This window comes from Phoca vitulina, unplaced genomic scaffold (assembly GCF_004348235.1).
Source record: "Phoca vitulina isolate PV1807 unplaced genomic scaffold, GSC_HSeal_1.0 scaffold25, whole genome shotgun sequence".
NCBI classification, from domain to species: domain Eukaryota; kingdom Metazoa; phylum Chordata; class Mammalia; order Carnivora; family Phocidae; genus Phoca; species Phoca vitulina.
Window position 1 is genome coordinate 8,722,897 of NW_022589728.1, and position 18,628 is coordinate 8,741,524.

The 18,628-nt window shown below is 36.5% G+C and overlaps 1 protein-coding gene across 5 annotated transcripts in view; it reads left to right on the forward strand.

The window, feature by feature from the left end:
- Positions 1 to 16: 16 nt before the first annotated feature.
- The window catches only part of TGS1 (trimethylguanosine synthase 1), a 39,434-nt gene continuing 20,822 nt past the window's right edge, over positions 17 to 18,628 (forward strand). The window contains exons 1-8 of one of the 5 annotated variants that reach the window (XM_032421558.1): positions 17 to 324; positions 5,297 to 5,361; positions 7,651 to 7,811; positions 8,138 to 8,963; positions 11,401 to 11,518; positions 12,867 to 12,953; positions 16,249 to 16,420; positions 18,130 to 18,436. In XM_032421558.1, coding sequence (XP_032277449.1) covers positions 221 to 324; positions 5,297 to 5,361; positions 7,651 to 7,811; positions 8,138 to 8,963; positions 11,401 to 11,518; positions 12,867 to 12,953; positions 16,249 to 16,420; positions 18,130 to 18,436 — 1,840 coding nt within the window. In that variant the 5' untranslated portion in view covers positions 17 to 220. Of the gene's footprint in view, positions 325 to 721; positions 857 to 5,296; positions 5,362 to 7,650; positions 7,812 to 8,137; positions 8,964 to 11,400; positions 11,519 to 12,866; positions 12,954 to 16,248; positions 16,421 to 18,129; positions 18,437 to 18,628 lie in introns of those variants that run through there. The other 4 variants (XM_032421560.1, XM_032421557.1, XM_032421561.1 and 1 more) reach the window with 4 other exon arrangements.

Below are 18,628 nucleotides of genomic sequence, written 5' to 3' on the forward strand. Positions count from 1 at the left end.
CTCCCATCGCCCCGCCCCTTCCCGTGGGCTCCGGGAGCCACTTCCGGTGGCGGCTCCGTAGCCTGCTCCAGGCTCGTGCGGCCCCGGGCCCGTTTCTAACCCCTGACGTCCCCTTGGTCGCGCCGGCGAGACCTCTTTTCGGTCTCCAGGAACCGAGCAGAGGCCGGGAAGGCCTGTCCCGTGCCGTCTCCCGCAGAGCGTCCTGCACGGAGGTGGTAAAATGTGCTGCGAGAAGTGGAACCGCGTGGCTGAAATGTTTCTCTTCATTGAAGACCTAGAAGAGGATTATAAGATTCTTTGCCTCTGCTCCAGGGCATTTGTGGAGTAAGTAAAAACGTGTTCCTCTTCATCTCTACCACAGTTATTTCCCAGAAATGTAGGCCTTGCAAACTACTTGGAATTGGGATCCACCACTGGAGTGTATAAGACCCTTGGGCAGGGTGATGTTTCAGAAAAAAAAAGTCCTCGGGCTTCACGGAGAGGTCGCCGATTGCCATTAAGTGAAAAAGTAAAATCTACTTTGTAGGCTGCCGTGAAAAAATGTGGTAGCTGATTCATTTCATTTTAATGAGGGGACATTTAAAAATCGGGGGAAGCGAAATGTCAAATGAAATCTCCTTAGTGGCTGTGACATCACAAGTTGAAGGCTTTAAATAAGTAAATTTCGTGGGTTAACATTTTTTAAAACCTTACGCAAATGCGCTTAAATAGAACTAATTCCTGAGATAAAAGACTTAACTCTAATTACATCAGTTTTTGAGCTATATTTTTGGAAAATATGTGTTTGCGGTAAACATTGCACTGCACGGAAGATAGCCGTGGGCAGGAAAAAACTGACTAAAGAATTGGACTCCAGGTATGGCTTTCTTTATATTAGGTGTGTGAGTTTAGCCACTTGAATCTTTTTTTCATTCCTAAAACAGGTGTATCTACCCCAGTTATCTCACAGGCTGATTGTTAGATTCAACTTGTGGAGGCAAATTTTATGTGCTAGACTTTTAATATAGTTTATTGTAGTAGAGTTTAAGTTTGAAGCAATTCTTACTGTTTATCATTGTGTTTCTGTGGGGTAATCGGAAAATTAATCCGAAAGGAAATGAAACACTTTTAAAAAGTATTGTCTTTGTATACATACATGCACATATTCATTCAGCAGATGCTTTTTGTGCTTCCTTGTATTAGCTCCACTGGTAGGCACTGGGGTACAAGACACAGCCCGTAGGAGCCCTGGGTGTTACACGCAAACAATGAATCATGGAACACTACATCAGAAACTAATGATGTAATGTATGGTGATTAACATAACAATAAAAATGTTTGGTAGGGAAAAAAAAAAGACACAGCCCGTCCCTACAACCTTTGAGTTTACTTTCTAGCAAAGGAGATCACTTAGCTAATTATGTAGATACTTAGCTAATTACAGTTGTAAGTACTATAAGAGAGAAAAAGTACAGCTATATATGATACAGAAACCTAACCTTTCTCCAAAGAGATCAAAGAGATTTCTTGGAGGAAGTAACATTTGAAAAGAAGTCTAAAGAGTGGCGATAAACAGGGGTATATTTGAGTGGTAGGGAGCGATAATCAGAACTCTGTGTAAAAAGCAAAAGAAAGCCAAGACTACATACTTAGTTCTTCGCCTGAAGCTGGGTTGAGTCATGGGGCTGTCTTCATGAAGCCTCCTTTCCAAAAAGAAGAGAAAGAGAATGTAAGACCCCTACAAAACAGTATGCTACTGGATTCCAATTAAAGCAACTTTATTTAAAACACAATTTAATTGCCATATAAATCAACAATTACTTTGAATTTAGTCTTTTTTGAGCCAAAACATTCATCCTTTAAATTTCAGATAATTTCATACATATTCTTAAAACTTAGAAGCACTATTTACTTTTAGAAACTACATTCTGAGTTCAAAATAGGTAAAGAGAAAAGAATGGCTTTTTCCTTTAGATCATTTAATGCTCAAATTATAACACTTTAGAACAAAAAGAATGTGATCTTGGAATTATTTCCAGTAGCCATATGAGAAGTCTTTGAGACTTGGAGACATGCTAGAAGTTCAGAGGCTTATTAGTATAACCCTACTTTCCAGGTAGGGAAAAGGTCTGTTTCACGGTCTTGTTTGTTTGTTTCAGTCTTAAAACAACAGATTGATTGATAGCAAAATTCTAGAATAAATTATTAAACTGAGAAAATAGTCCATGTAGCAGAAAACAGAAAATGAGCATTAGCATAGGTGCCTAATACCTTCTCAGTATTGATTCTCATAGTGAGTAAGGTTATTGTACACCTCTCCTCAAAGGCAGGAAATAGAACCTAATATCGTAACTAAGTTTTATTATCTGAGGACATTATATTAACATACTGCAGTCTTATGAGCTCTAGAATAATAATTCTATTTCATCTGCACATTCAGGTTTCCATATATTATGTATATGAAAAAAACATAATTATTGATGTAATGGAGCTCTTAAAAATAATCTTTATAATGGCTCAGTAGTAACATGAAAAAATACCTTGTGTTAATTAACGTATCTGAATATAAAATACCTACACTATGATTACAGTTATGTAAAATTTTGTGTTGTTGTGTACAAAGCCTAGAATAGAACATAGGAAAATGCTGAAATGATGGAGTAGTAGATTTTTGTTATAAAGTTTGTGCTATAAATAACAGGCTTTACTTAATTTTTTTTTTAGTAAATCATTTTAAAATAATTTCAGACTTGCAAAAATAGGTCAGTAGAGGAGTAAAGAATGGGTTCAAACTTAAAAACAAACAAAAAACCAAAAATAGGTCAAAGAACTCTCATATTCCCCTCTCCCAGATTCACCTAGTGTTAACAGTTAACTGCATTTGCTCCATCTCTCCCTCTGCATACACACAGACACACGCGCGTGCCCCCCTCCTCCCCTGGATCCAATCTTTAGTCTTTTTCTGGACCCAGCTGCACCTATGATTCCCTATCACTCCTAAATACTCCATTGTGTATTTCCATAAAACAAGTGTTTTCTCTTCCATAACCACTGTGGTGGGTGCACATTTCCTCAACTTTCCCAGTAGTGTCTCTTTTCTTTCTGATCCAGAGTTCCACATAGTTCCTCTTACGTTTACTTATGACTTGTCAATCTCCTCCTTTGGAAAAATTCCTCACCCTTTCCCTCCCTATCATGGCCTCAGCATTTTAAAAAATGCCGACCTTACCTTCTGTGCTGATCTTCCTTAACCTGGGTCTATCTGACATTTCAACATGAACAGAGCTGGGCCGTGCCTTCTTGGCAGGAATGCCACAGAAATGATCCTGTGCTTGGCTCTGCATCATTTCAGGCACTTGCTGTGGACCCATTTCACCCCCGGTGACATTGACCTCCGTTACCTAATCATGTTGCAGTCTCATAGCTATCTCTGCTGTGAAGTCACAGCAGTTCCCTTTGTATGTATTAGTATTTGTGGGGAAGGTACTCCAGTGTTACTAGTACCCTGTTCCTGCCTGAATCAGCTGCCTCTGAAGGTTGCCAAAGAGCAATTCTCTGTCTCTGTCATTCTACTTTTATTAGTTGACATTCTGTATGGAGCACTTGCCCTTCTCTCCCCATGTATTTGTTTACTTCTTTATTTACACTAACATGGACTCTGGATTATTCATTTTATTAATAAGTTCTATTTTATTATTATTATTTATTTTGATGTTCGTATTGTCTCAGTTTAGGTGGTATGGGCCCCTTGAGGTGGCTTGATTATCATTTTAATGTGTCCCTGGCATTCTTTGACCTCCTCCTAACCTGGCACAGAAGGTGACCCAGTCTTATCTTTACAGTTCATGCTTTAACCTGGAGCTGCCATTTCTCCAAGGGTACCTTGGCTCCTTTTAGCAGAGTATAGTGTTCAGAAACCAAGACTTGGATGCTCATTGTGTTCATTGCTCCTGAGTTTCCATTGCCTCTACACTCTCTCAGCAGACACAGTCAGGATGTATCCGAATTTTACATACATACATAAATACATGTATGTGGGTGGAAAATCTTGGCTATCATTATCTTCAGTGTATTTACTTATTTGCTCAGTGTAACAAATCTTGCAACCATATTAGTCTTTTCCTCCACCTGACATCTAGTGCCCCATATCCGTGGGTACTGGTGGGCATACCATTGATATCCTCTGTACAGCTGCTGATCTCCCCCACCACCCTAACTGCTTCTCCATTGTCCAATGTTCTTGGGGGCCAGTGGCATGCTGCCAAAGCACATTTGCACTTCATCCACTGGCTTGTTTGCTGTCCTGCTATGAGTCATCACCTACTTTATATTTTATAAAGTATCAAAAATAAACAGGAGGATAGTGAAATATAAAGTATACAAGAATTATTTTGTTGAATTTATTGTGGCCCCATTAGAAAAACAGTATTAGCTAATACTTAAAGATTGCCTTATTATGGCACTTCTGATGGAGTTTATTATAGCTGAATTTAACAGTAGAAAGATAATAGCAAAATTTTATTTTTTTAAGTGTTCTGTTAAGTTTATTTGGGTTAGATAATTTCCCATCTTAGCAGATAGAGAAAAAATTTAGAAGTAGATATGTAAAGAAAAGTTTAATCATTCACTGTTTTTTTTAAAAATTGTTGAGACTGGGATGGCTGTCTGGCTCCGTTGGTGGAGCATACAACTCTCCATCTCGGGGTCTTAAGTTCAAGGCCCATGTTGGGCTTAGAGCTTACCTAGGTAGGTAGGTTGGTAGGTAGATAAAATTTAAAATTGTTGAGGCTGGATTGTTTTATGTTTGAGTTTGATAAAATATTTAAATAAGAACTTTGGGGTTAGTCCCCAAAACAACCTTTGCTTGGACCATGAATAGCTTGTCTACTAGGCAATGATAACTTGGCCTATTTGCAAATGGAGTAGGGTCTGCATGTGGATTTATATATATGTAAGATAAATCTTTCCATTTTTATGCTTACTTTGTACAGCAAATTTAGAGAACACTTCATTGTTCATGTATTATAAGATTGCTTCTTCCCCCAAACCAGAACTACCATTTAATTTTAATAATTAGTAGTTACAGTTATAAATGCTTCCCATGTGATATATATTAAATACTTTACATATACTATTCTTATAACAATTTCACGAGATATGTATTATTACCTGTATATTACAGATGAGGAAAATATATTAGCAAATTGCTTTTCTGTTCCTTAACCTTTTTAATTAATCTGTGCTGCCTCAAACTTGTTTTTTTCTCAAGTTTATAATTTAATTTATTTCAATATTGACTGTTTAATTTGCTTTGTAGAGATCGAAAATTGTGCAATTTGGGATTAAAAGGCTACTATGTCAAAGGCAATGGCGACAATGCAGGTAATACAGTAGAAAACAATATGGCCCTTTTTTTGCTCAAAGTAATAGTGTATTGATTTTAAATATAATTTGTTATAATACTATATTAATTTGTTGGCATAAAATATAAATGACAACCAGTAATCATCGACAGTCCTTATTTTTTATTATAACGTGGTTCTAGAACCCCTGTCAAAGCAGATCTTTTCTTTTTCTGTAACTAGCTCCTGTATGGACTTGAGGTAGCCTCTTTTGCTCTATGTAGCATTCCTTCCTGAGCTGTTGCCGTTAGATAAGAGCAAGCTGAAATTTGAAGCTTTGAAAAGTAGAGAACATAAGGTTTTTTCAGCAAAATTTTATTGTGTTGGAAGATAAACAGAGGCACATTAAAATTTTCAAGAGTTTATTTGAGCTTATAACTGTGCAACTCGGGCAGTACCAGCTCCCTAGATGGGAGCACCACTCCAGGACAGGAGTTAGGGGAGGGGTTTTTATAGAGAAGATGTAGAAGCAAAGCAAGGAAATTATTGATTGGCTCTGCCTTAAGCAATGACCTCATTTGGGGAAGCCTAGTTAGCTGTTTGTGAATAGTTGTTCTTAACTGTTATTTTCTTAGATTTGAGTGCTTTGATTCTGGCTTAGGTGTTTGGTTTGCTTACATAGACAACGAAGGCCTTCAAGCCACCTCAGTCTAATAACCTCCTTGTTTAGATACTTTAACGGTTGTATAGATAAATTATTCAGGATAAATGCCAAGTGAACATCCATAGTCTTCTGCTTGAAGTAAAGAGGCCACAATCTGGGTTAACTTTCCCAAGTAACAAATAGAATTTGTTATGTATTTTGAGTCTCACCTAGTTAGCTGAAAACCGTCTTGCTCTCTCTTAGACTTCCCTCAATGACCCCATTTGTTCTTTCCACACAGATCTTTTTTGTTTCTCTAAATACAGGGAAAACTAGCGTGAGTTCTAGGCTAAAGTCAGCACAAGTAAAGCACATCATGTTACCCTTAAAAATCCTTTAACTCTCACAATGATGGAACAAATCACTGTTTCTTCAGTTGATCACTGAATGAAGTGTTTGGTTTGTATTTCAATGTAATGTACAAATAAGGTTTCTTTAGACGCCAGGCTCCTACTGAACATAAAATATGCATACCATGAAAGGAACATAAAAGCACATTTGTTTTTCCTATTTGCTCCCTCCTGAACTTTCATAAGTTCATTGAATGGAATGGTGAGTGGAGTCCCCTTTATTATTTAGGTAGATATCTTTTTCCCAATTTCTTTTAGTAGAATTTATACACAGAAGATTCCTCTTCTTTACAGTCTCCATTTTTGCTTTGTAAGATTAACTCTTCTATTGTCTACGATCATTTAGCTGGAGTGTAGCTCAGCCCTAATTGAGTATGCTAATGTATAAAGTGATATTTATCTCACATTTTAAATGGTTAATAGAGCATTTGAATGGCATTTGTCCAATTAATGGTGTGATATACTTTTATATAACCATATTAATATAAAGCTAAACTTGTTTTGTTATAATAAAACAGGTTTTCTGGGAGAATCAGAGTTTGAAAGGATCTTCCAGTTCAGAGGATTTCAGACTTTTAATAGCTTTCATTAAATCATTTCTCGCTCAGAGTCACAGACTATAAATCCCAGTTGTGATTGAAATATCCATGAAGGGCCTAAAGACATACCTTTCACCTCTCTTATTACTAGCTCCTAAAATAAACTCCACAAATCATCATTTTAAATTCACTGATCTAGTTTACTAATACTGCATATAAGGAATGTCAATGTAAGTGCTTTCCCTGTGGTTATTCTGCCATGTTCCCTCTTATATCCTCAGTGCTTTGCACAGTGCACAGCACAGAGGAGATGCTCAGTAAGTGTAAGTTGAATGGGCAGCTGGTGGCAGGCAGAGCCAGACTAGAAGTTGTCTCCTGATTCTTAATTGGCTATTTTTTACTAGTGTATATTACCCTTTAATAATCATAACATTTGCATAACTCTGGGTCTCAGGTTCCTCTTTAAAATGAGGATGAGGGGCGCCTGGGTGGCTCAGTTGGTTGAGCGTCCAGCTCTTGATTTTGGCTCAGGTCATGATCTCAGGATCCTGGGATTGAGTCCTATGTTGGGCTCTCTGCTCAGAGGGGAGTCTGCCTCTCTCCCTCTTCCTCTGCCCTTCATGTGGGCTTGCGTGTATACGTGCACGCTCTCTCTCTCTCTCTCAAGTAAATAAACCTTTGAAAAAAACCTGCATCTACATTTTCTCTAAAATGAAGCTAACAAATGCTGTCTGTAGGGGACCAAGCTACAGAAGAGGAGGAAGGTGGCACTGCAGAGTCACATGACAGTAAAGGCTTAGGCCTAGATGAAAGTGAACTTGATTCTGAAGCTGAACTCATGAGAAGTATGGGACTACCACTTCAGTTTGGTGGGATATCTGCACATAAGAATTTTGAGGTAAGTTACTTATATTTCTTTTTCTTAGTTTTCTTCATAAGATACAACAAAGAATATTTTTTTAATATTCATAAACTAGAGCATTCCATCTCTTTTTAAACGTATTTATAAATTAGTTAAAACTGCAAGTTTTAATATACATTCATGTATGATTTTTCCTCCTCCTGGAAACATAAATAGTAAGATTAACTTGTTTGTATAACTAAAAACCCAGGATGGGGGTTTGACGGTATATTATTTAATTTAATGTTTAAAATAGACTTGGATTCTCTTTCTATTACAGTTTATGAGATGCATTTTATATTCAAGTTATTTATCTTATGTAGGTGTCTATGAATACTAGAAATAAAGTTAAAATAAAAAAGAAAAAGAAAAAACATCAAAAGAAGTACTTAGATGAAATTATGAGAGAATCTTGGAGACAAGAATATGAAGAAGATGACATTTTGGCTTCAGATGATCCATCTTCAGTTGAACAGTATGAGAGCACCAAAACATGTAAACTTCAAACCAAAAAAGACATTGAAACTGAAAATCTTCCTGTTGAAAATACATTATCTCCAAAGCTAGAAATCACAGAAAAATGGGAAAAGTATTGGAATGAATATGGTGGAGGACTATTATGGCAAAGCTGGCAAGAAAAACATTCAGATCAGATACTATGTTCTGAACCTTGGAACATTCCTGATACAAAGGAGGAATGGGAACAACATTATAGTCAACTTTATTGGTATTATTTGGAACAATTTCAGTATTGGGAAGCTCAGGGTTGGACTTTTGAGCCCTCACAAACCTGTGAACCAGATACTTGTGGGTCTAAAATAGAAGTTGACAATGAGAAAGATGAGAATTGCATGAAAGCAGACTTAATGTCTTCTCCATCTCCATCTGTTACAATTGATAGTGAAAGCTCTAGTTCAAGTGATGAAGAGCATAATGAAATCCTTGGTGGAATTAGTAATATAAGTTTGAATTCAGAGGAAGTGGAACAGAGCCAGTTAGATTCTTCAGTAAGTTGTGATGGACGTCAGTGGCTAAGTGAAGTCAGCAGCAGCAGAGAATGCCCTGCTTCTGGCCAGAGTGAACCATGTAATGGAGGAACCAAGGACAGCAGCTTGTCTGGGAACAGAAGCACAAACCAACCAGCTCAGGGTAAGATTGGCCAAGATTTATCCTATTAAATAACAGTTGGGAAGATTAACCTACTGATCAAAATAATTAACACCTATCCTTTATGGAAGGGTTACACAATGCTAACTACATTTTATAGTATCATATGATTTAATCCATATATCACAAGTTGTTTATTACCTTTTCATGTAAATAAAAAGAATATTTGTTAAGGGTTCTCAAAAGTATCATTCCTTCCACTTGTACCTAGGTGGCCAGTGAATTAAAACTTGGAACTCCCTTGAGAAATTTAATAGAGTGTGGAATTTCCAAGTTTCTGTGGAGCAAATGAATTTATAGGAGGCATATTAGAGAATGGTTCAGAGTACACAGTGGACATCAGACAAATCTGATTGTAAGTTATACTGGAATTTATTTCAGAACAAATGAAGTCTTGCTCTGTAGGGAATCTCAACAGGGCATGATATTAATTTATAACTGGAAGGGTTGACTTCAGGATAAGGAACTTGGTTGACTCTAGCCTAAGTGATTTAAAACAAAACAAAACCTATCATGCAAACTGGTGTCTAAAGAACTAAAGAAAGGACTAAAGAAAGCCAGTGAGAGGTGTTTTAAGAAAAGTCAGAGGTTGGTAAGAATGCTCTTCCTGGGAAGGAGAATTCTAACTGATGGCACCAGGAAAATGAGAGAGGAGAAAATTTTTATAACTTCTGAATTTCCGGAAGGCCACTAAGATGTCTTCTTGGCATCCTTGATGTTTGGTGCTAGAAAAGTCTGGTTTATAATATAGGACTTTCTTCTCAGCCTCATTCCTATATGAAGTAAAAGGTTTTGGCATTTTATTTAACAATTGGATTTGCTTTGCTCCTCAGATTGCTGATCTTCATCTAGCTGAGAGTTTCCTTTAGAGAGTTACTGAAGGGCTCTACGTATTTTTTAATTTATCTCTGTGCTCTTCTGATGGAGCTTGCTTGGGTATTCTCATTCCTTTCTATTTTGGTGTTATTTTCCTATTTTTGTAAATAATGTGATTATTTTACATTGGTCTTTTGATACTCTTCTATACTTTCCTGATTACTTTCTATGCTGATTTTGACCATAAAACCTGAAATATGTATACTGCCCAATGTGTTTTCCCTTGTCTTACTCCTTCATGTTATTCCTTTGATCATCCTCCCTTATCTTCCTATTTTTCCCTTTGTCAAACATAGTAAAAACCTCATAGTCTGTGCCATCTGTTGCCTATTTCCTAACCTATATGTATAGATTGTCCATTTCTTTAATTAGTCCCACGGTGAGTGCAATCAGGATAAATCTGAGAATTCTGGGTTTTAATTTGTTTCAGATCCTGCCTTGAGATCAAAACACAAGGTATAGAGGTGCCTGGGTGGCTCAGTAGGTTAAGTGTCTGCCTTCGGCTGAGGTCATGATCCCAAGGTGCTAGGATCAAGTCCCGAATTGGGCTCCCTCCTCAGCGGGAAGTCTGCTTCTCCCTCTCCCTCTGCCCCTCCCCCCGCTCATGCTCTCTCGGTCTCTCTTGCTCTCAAATAAATAAATAAAATCTTTTAAAAACACACACACAGGTATATATTGCATTTCTTTGTAAGTATGTTTTCTTCTGTTTGTGGTTGGGTGTTCTCCTGAAGTAGTCTGTTTCCACACAATCAAAGCCTCTCACTGTCTACACTGCAGACAGTTCTCCCATTTCCAGTCCCACCCACTCACCTTGTGCCAGTCTGAAGAAAGACAGACAGGTGCCTCAGTTGGAGCTACCACAAGTTAAAAATATTCTTTCTAAATGGTGGAGCTTACCTTGCTATTACTTTTAATTTAAGAGCTATATTAGAGATAACTAAATGTATTTACTTCTTAATAAGGAGAAATCATTTTTAATCAATGTATTATGCTGTCTTCAGAGTGATTTAAGTTAAAATTCCATCAAAATGTGGGGTGCGTGAGTGGCTCACTCAGTTAAGCATGAGACTCTTAATTTCGGCTCAGATCATGATCTCAGGGTCATGAGATAGAGCCCTATGACAGACTGTATGCTCAGCAGAGTCTGCTTGAGATTCTTTCTCTCCCTCAAATTAATTAATTAAATTTCCATCAAAATGTGATAACTGTTCAGCTATCACAAAGGTAACTGTGGATTACTTTGTGTAGATTTGGACAGCTATGAGGAAAAAGTAGTTTTAGTTTGCTTTTTAAGTAGTTAAAACTTTTAAGTAGTTAAACTTTAAACTTTTAAACTTTAATAGATAGACATAGCTATAGGTTTTTTATGCTCAGACTCTGAGTGTAGATACACAAAATAGGTAGATGTGGTCTGTTACTGTGCCTGATGTGCATGTACAGTTCACTGCAGGAAAGTAACAAAAATATTTTGATGGCCTTTACAAAAGGCAGAAGAGTTGTTAAGCTAAAGGGGAAATCCACTGCAATATCTCTGCCTCTTTAGATTCACAGGACTCTTCAGAAGCAAACACAATCAAAGAAAGACCACGTCCCAACAGTATTGGTGGAGATGAGAGTGAAGAAGATCCACCTGAACGTAAGCCAAGCAAACTCAAGAGGAGGCAAGTTGCATATTACCTCTCTCCACGGTGTGGTAGCATAAACATTTGTGTCCATGAGGGAGTGGCTTTAAATACTTGTTATATTGCAGTACTGTTAATCCTGTGAGGAGAAAAGACAAGACATGCTAGCAAGACGCTGCATCTTTGAACACCCAGCAAATCCCAACTCTTACTCTGCCACAGTTTCTTGTTTCTAAAATGGAACTGCTGCTTTTTTTATGAGCTCATTGGGAAGACAAAAACTAGCATGTAATATATCTGACAGTAGCTATCAATGGATGACAGCTTTTAACTAATAGATAAGTTGATATGGTTTCTCTCAAGGAAGTTCTATTAAGTGCTATGCCCAGAGTTACATAGCAAAACAATGGCAGCTCCAAGTCTAACACCCAGACCAACTCTTCTGGAAGCAGTGCTAGTATACTGTTGATACGTAAAATTAAACAAGTAGCAAGTAATATAGGTAGGATATGGTTAAATGCTAATTCCGTAAAATACAAGAAAAGGATGGACATTGCAGAACTCAGATGTTAGCTGGTAACATTTTATTTCTTTGACAGGATATGAAGTGTTCCACATAAGACTTTTATGTTCCATACAGCTTCTAAAAAAACAATATATAAGCTTTGGAGGCTCAGTAACTTAGTATATACATAAAAGCATGCCTCCATTGTGTTCCTTCTACCTGGTATACAGTGCTGGTTAATTCCTCCTTTAGTTCCTGGAGGCAGAGACTAGGTTACATTTCTGGAACCTAGTAAGTCCACCGTAAATGTTCAGTGACCTTAACTTAATTTGTAAGAATTATTTCTCACCATTTTCTCTTACTTGGTACTGTCACCAGGTAGTAGGGATCACTAGAAGGCATCCCTAATAGATCGATGATCATGGGTTACTTATTATCACTTGTATCACAACCTTATTTTTCTTGATATATATATATTTTTGTAATTTTTTTGGTTGCTTTGATACTTCTCAAATGCTTCTGTCTTCATTTTTAAGGAAAACTAAAAATATCACTCTAGGAGATTAGTTTAAGGCTGCAGTTTTTACAGGTGTTTTTCCAAAGGGAAATGGAGGGGTCTGTATTAGTGCCATGTTCAAGAACAGAGATAATTGGGATTTGAGTACTTATTGCTGTGTTCCAAACACTGCTGGGTACTTTATCATATTTGGAAAATCTGATTAAACTACTCTTTCCTGTCTTCCTGGATTTGGGAGCTGTAGTTGACTGTTGCAATAGGAAAGTGTGTGTAGGTTGACTATATGTATCTTTTGATATTTGCCTGCACTGGTGGGCTCTGGATGGAATGGCTTATTGCTGTTTACCTCTTGTTTATTTGTTTAGCCACGAACTGGACATTGATGAAAACCCAGATTCAGACTTTGATGACAATGGTTCCCTTCTAGGATTCAAGCATGGCTCAGGACAAAAGTAATTATATATAAATATAACAGATATACTGTTGTCTTCCTGAAATCGTTAACACTTCAGATATCTTCAAGTTCTCTGATATTCAAATAGCTAATGATGGTTATGGATTTGATAGAATTTGAGATATTACAGTTAAAACACTAACCTCTCATAGAAAGATTACTGCACATTTGATATATTGATGTGTTGTTAACTCAGTTGTACTTCATAGCAATCTAATATCATTATTACAATTTCATGGATAAAGCAGCTGCAGCCCACAGAGGTGTGACTTGGTCAGGATCACATCGAGGATTCAGGCCAAGCTCTTTTCTAAGCATGGTTCCCTTTTTCACCTTGCATCTCACATGTCTACCTTTGTATACATCTGATATGTAAAGGGAGCATGTCATGAAAAGTTCAAATCTGCAGGAGCCTTTTTTCTTTTTTATTATGAAAACATTAAAACTCAAAACAGAAGTAATAAAGAGTTACTTAGCCTCAGGCTAAGTAGGATCCTGGAAGTCAATTTCTGGTCCAGCATTTATCGTAAGCTTTAATTTTGAGGTCATCTAGAGGTGATCAAACGTTGCACTAACCAGTTCATCCTAATAGTCTCATGCTAATTTAGTGGTTTACACTGCTAACTGGAATATTCATGTCCCCTCTCTTGGACTCTGCTATACCTGCTGTCCAAGCACCTGAAAAACAAAGGTAATTAGAATTATTTTTGTTTGGTTTGATGAGTGATGCTTATCCATTATAGGAGAAAAAAACCAGACACCTTCTAGTCTTTCAAATCATTCCTCAGAGGTAGACAGTGTTTGGCATATGTCCTTCCTAATTTACTCATGTGTTTTTATGCTTATGTACATATAAACAGGTTACTCCCTTTTTATAAAACACAAAAATAGAATCATATTATACATGTTCTGCAGCTTGCTTTTTTTTCCCTCAACAATGTACCATGAACATCCTGACTTACCAGTACATGCACATTTATCTAGTCCTTGTGTGTTTAATTGACCACCCTGTATGTACTTCTAGGTTGTTCCTAAGATCTAGGCATATGCGCTTGACGTTCCCCACAAGGTTTTGCATTTACCAATAGTTCATTCCTACTTACTGCTGAATAGTGTTCACTGTATGGATATATCACAGTTTTAACCATTCATCTATGCAATAGGACATTTGGATTGTGTGTGGTATTTTGCTATTACAAATAAAACTGCTATGAACATTTGTATACAGAAAGTATAAGTTTTCTCTGGGATTAAATGCCCAAGCATTTAAATCTGAGATTTATAGGAAATCTGAAACTGAAGAAAATGTAAGAAAACTAAATTATATATAAGAAAACTGAAGGGTCTATTGCATATAGCATGAAGACTGAACTGAGTAGTTAAGGCACACTAAAGTCTTACCATTTATGTTAGCTTGCACCAGTGATTTAAACCAAGATTAAGGTCTTTGATGTTTCTAAGGGGTGAAACTTACTTTGTTAGTTGTGAAATTTTAACTGATACCTGTGTATTATGAAGTCAGCAAGAAAAGGGCATAGATCTCAAAATTGACTTATAAGTTGAATCCAAATTAGTTCAGAAATACATGCTCATAATTATAATACTATGAATATATTTTTAACTATCAGTGATCTCTTCCTTATGGTACTTGAAGGCAGTTGCAGCTCATATAAGTATTTAAAACTAAAGATCCTAAAGATAAGTAATATAAAATATTTTCCCAATATTGCCATGTTTAAATTTCTGGCAGAATTTATTTCTACCCACATATAATTTTATTGAGAAATTACTTGGGTGGCTCTTGCTAGTATACATTTGTGGAGATTTATTCTGTTACCTGGGATTTAATTTTTCTTCTATTTAGGATTCCCAATTCTACTTAAAAAGGATAAAATTGGGGCGCTTGGGTGGCAAAGTCGATTGAAGGTCCAACTCTTGGTTTCAGCTCAAGTCATGATTTCAGGGTCGTGGGGCAGGGCTCCATGTTCAGCACGGAGCCTGCTAAAGTCTCTCCCTCTCCCTCTGCCCCTTCCCACTGTGTGAGCATGCTCTGTCTATAAAATAAATAAATCTTTTTAAAAAAAAAGAAAAGCATAAAGGTTTATAATATGGCTAGAAGATAACACCTGACATTTAACACTCAACTGTTCAGGAGTTTATAAGTGCTAAATTGTATATTACACTTTAAGTTTCTAATAGTCTGTGGGACTGTGGAAGAGGTACTTAAATGAGGCTCGATATGGTCAAAGAAGTCTTTGTAGCACATCTATATGATTTAGGACTAGAAAAATTCAGATGGTTAGATCAGCAGATATTCTCTAATTATTTTGATAATAGGGGTTTGCTTCTTTGGTAAGCTCAGATTAATTTAGGTTAAAAAAATAGTGACCACTTTTAAAATAATTCATATCAACAATAGCCAAACTATGGAGAGAGCCCAAATGTCCATCGACTGATGAATGGTTAAAGATGTGGTACATACATACAATGGGATATTACTCAGCCATCCAAAAGAATGAAATCTTGCCATTTGCCATGACGTGAATGGAGCTAAGAGTGTATTATGCTAAGCAAAATAAGTCAGTCAGGGAAAGACAAATACCATATGACTTCACTCATATGTGGAATTTAAGAAACAAAAGAGATGGACATATGGGAAGATGAAGAATAAAAAAGAGAGAAACAAACCATTAGAGACTCTTAATGATAGAGAACAAACTGAGGGTTGATGGAGAGAGGTGGGTGGGGAATGGACTAGATGGGTGACAGGTATTAAGGAGGGCATCTGTGATGAGCACTGGGAGTTGTATGTAAGTGATGAATCACTGAATTCTACTCCTGAAACCAATATTGCACTGTATGTTAACTAACTAGAATTTAAATAAAAATTTAAAAGATAAATAAAATAATTCAAATGTACCCAAATATGTATTAAAGCACTTTGGTATCATCTCACCATGAGAAAAGAATATATTTCTCTAACGTGCAGTGGGGTTATATTTTTCTGCTATTTCTTTATTACATTTTAACATCTGCTTTCTGTTACATATAAGGTATGTTGATATCCCCAACTGGTGTTTCACATTTACTTGGAAATTAGCATATAACCAAGACCTTAAACTCCTCTACATTCGAACTTTATTTCATAATTGTTATAATTTAGAAAAATAAAATTAAAATGGTGGCTGCTAGTAGAAAAATAGTGAAAATTGTCAGTTTTATTCTCTTTTCATATAAGAAAACAAACTCATAGAACTTAAGGTTTGAGTCAACTTCCTTTGGTTTGGTCACAGATACGGAGGAATTTCAAATTTCAGTCATCGGCAGGTCAGGTACCTACAGAAGAATGTGAAGTATAAGTCAAAGTTCCTGGACATGAGAAGACAAATAAGTATGAAAAACAAACACATTTTCTTTACTGAAGAGTCAGAAAAAACGTTCAAAAAAAGCAAAACTTTGACTAAGGTACGTATAAATTTTGTTCTTTATTTATAGATAAAATTTCATTTTGTAAGCTTGACTCCCTAAAATTTTTTTCAAGTGGAAATCCTGTTTCTACCAGATATAAGGGTACCTAAAATTGTCTTCCCCTTGCTTCCTAAAGGCATATATCATGTGAACCAAATTTGAAATAGAATAAGTTGGTAGTAATACAAAAAGAGGATGTTTTTGAAAGCTAGTATCAGTGTCTGGGAAGATAAATGGATAAAATTGCTTCGTATACATAGTAACAGAATTTCTCATCTGCCTCAGGCTAAGTAGGATCCTGGAAGTCAATTTCTGGTCCAGCATTTATTGTAAGCTTTAATTTTAAGGTCATCTAGAGGTGATTGATCAAACGTTGCACTAACCAGTTCATCCTAGTAGTCTCATGCTAATTTAGTGATTTACACTGCTAACTGGAATATTCATGTCCCCTCTCTTGGACTCTGTTATACCTGCTGTCCAAGCACCTGAAAAACAAAGGTAATTAGAAGTATTTTTGCTTGATTTGATGAGTGATGCTTATCCATTATAGGAGAAAAAAACAAAAACACCTTCTAGTGAGCAAAACCTTTGTATCAATTACCTCTCCAGCAGCTCCTTCAGTCAACAAAACAAAATCTCAGACCCTGTGATGACTTTGTTTTACCCTTAAGATACATTATCCTTCCCAACTTCAGCATTCTTCCAAAACATGCTACAGATTTATAGCTGGCTTTATTTTTGTTATATTTCAGGTGGGTTGGCTGCTGGTGATATTTTAATATTTTAGTGGCCCTGGTTATATCTGGAACACATTTCCCAATATCAGACCAATCAGTCTTATAGAACTTTCTACATGTTGGATGTGATAGTCCCCATACATCCATCTGTAGACAAATAGCAGAAACATAACTGCTAAGTATTGCCAGGGAGAAAAGAAATAGGCTGTTGTATCATTAGATATCCGACTGATGTATAGGTACAGTCCCTTTGAAGATTCTGGGTTGTTGTCTATGCTCATCTTCGAATTTCCTAACTCATAGAAAGGTCACGAAGATCTGTTATGAAGAATATTCTTGTTACAGAAGTTTGCAAGGAAGTACATATCATCTGTTAACACCCTTGTTAACGTTTCTAAGAAATCCAGTTTTTAGGAATCATTTTACTGGCCTACTGCCCCATTAAAGGGTAGCTTGCATTCTAAGATAGCGCTCTTTTTCTTACAGATAGATGGGCACTAGATCTTTTTAGAGTTTATCTTTGATGCTGAGTACAGTTAAACATAGCCTGGGCCATTGAAGAAAGGTCTGTATAATTTGAAAAGCTAATAATAATGACTCAACAATTAGTAGGTACATTTGTAATGGTAATATCACATTGTATGGTTATATTGTTAGAAGCCTTTTATGGAAAGCTACTGGGACAGTTCAGCTTTATCCTCTTAGTGTTAATTGATTATAGGAAGTTCATTGTCATGTGTTTAATCTGATACTTTCTTCCTTTTAAAGAAATTTTTAATAAGATCATGATATGTCCAGATACAAAAGTGTAGTTAGAATTACTTACGTATAATTAGCTTGTATGATACAGTGTACTTATTAGAGCTAATAATTACAACAGCTTCTCAGTGAAGTCCAAATGGTAAAACAGGTGGGAATATTCTATGTAATTTGGAATTCATTCATGCTTGTGACAACTTAAAATTTCAGGTAGAAAAATTCCTAAAATGGATTAATGAACCAATGGAGGAGGAAGCACAACAGGAGTCAGTTTCTTATGACAATGTGCAAGACACCTGCACAAGCAGTGATTCAGAGGAACAAGAAATGTCTGTTAAAAAAGGTGATGACCCACTGGAGACAAGTAATCCAGAGCCTGAAAAGTGTCATGCCATGTCTTCAGCTGATGAACTTGAAACAAAAAAAAATGAAGGAGACAGCACAGTAGTAGCTATTACAGATAAGGAAGATGGTGTTACTCAGATTACACCAGATTCTCTTCAGGTAGAAACTGAAGGTAAGACTAAGTATGCTTCAACTTGCTAATGAGTTTAGATAATGTGCTTCCCTAGTTTTCACTTATGAATCATCTATACCTAAGGATTCGCTGCTGTTTATTTTTCAGTAGAGAGAAGGCACAGCAAGTGTAAATATGCTGCTAGTGGTTATGTTTTGGCGCCAGAACACTACATTCTTGGCTGAGCAAGCA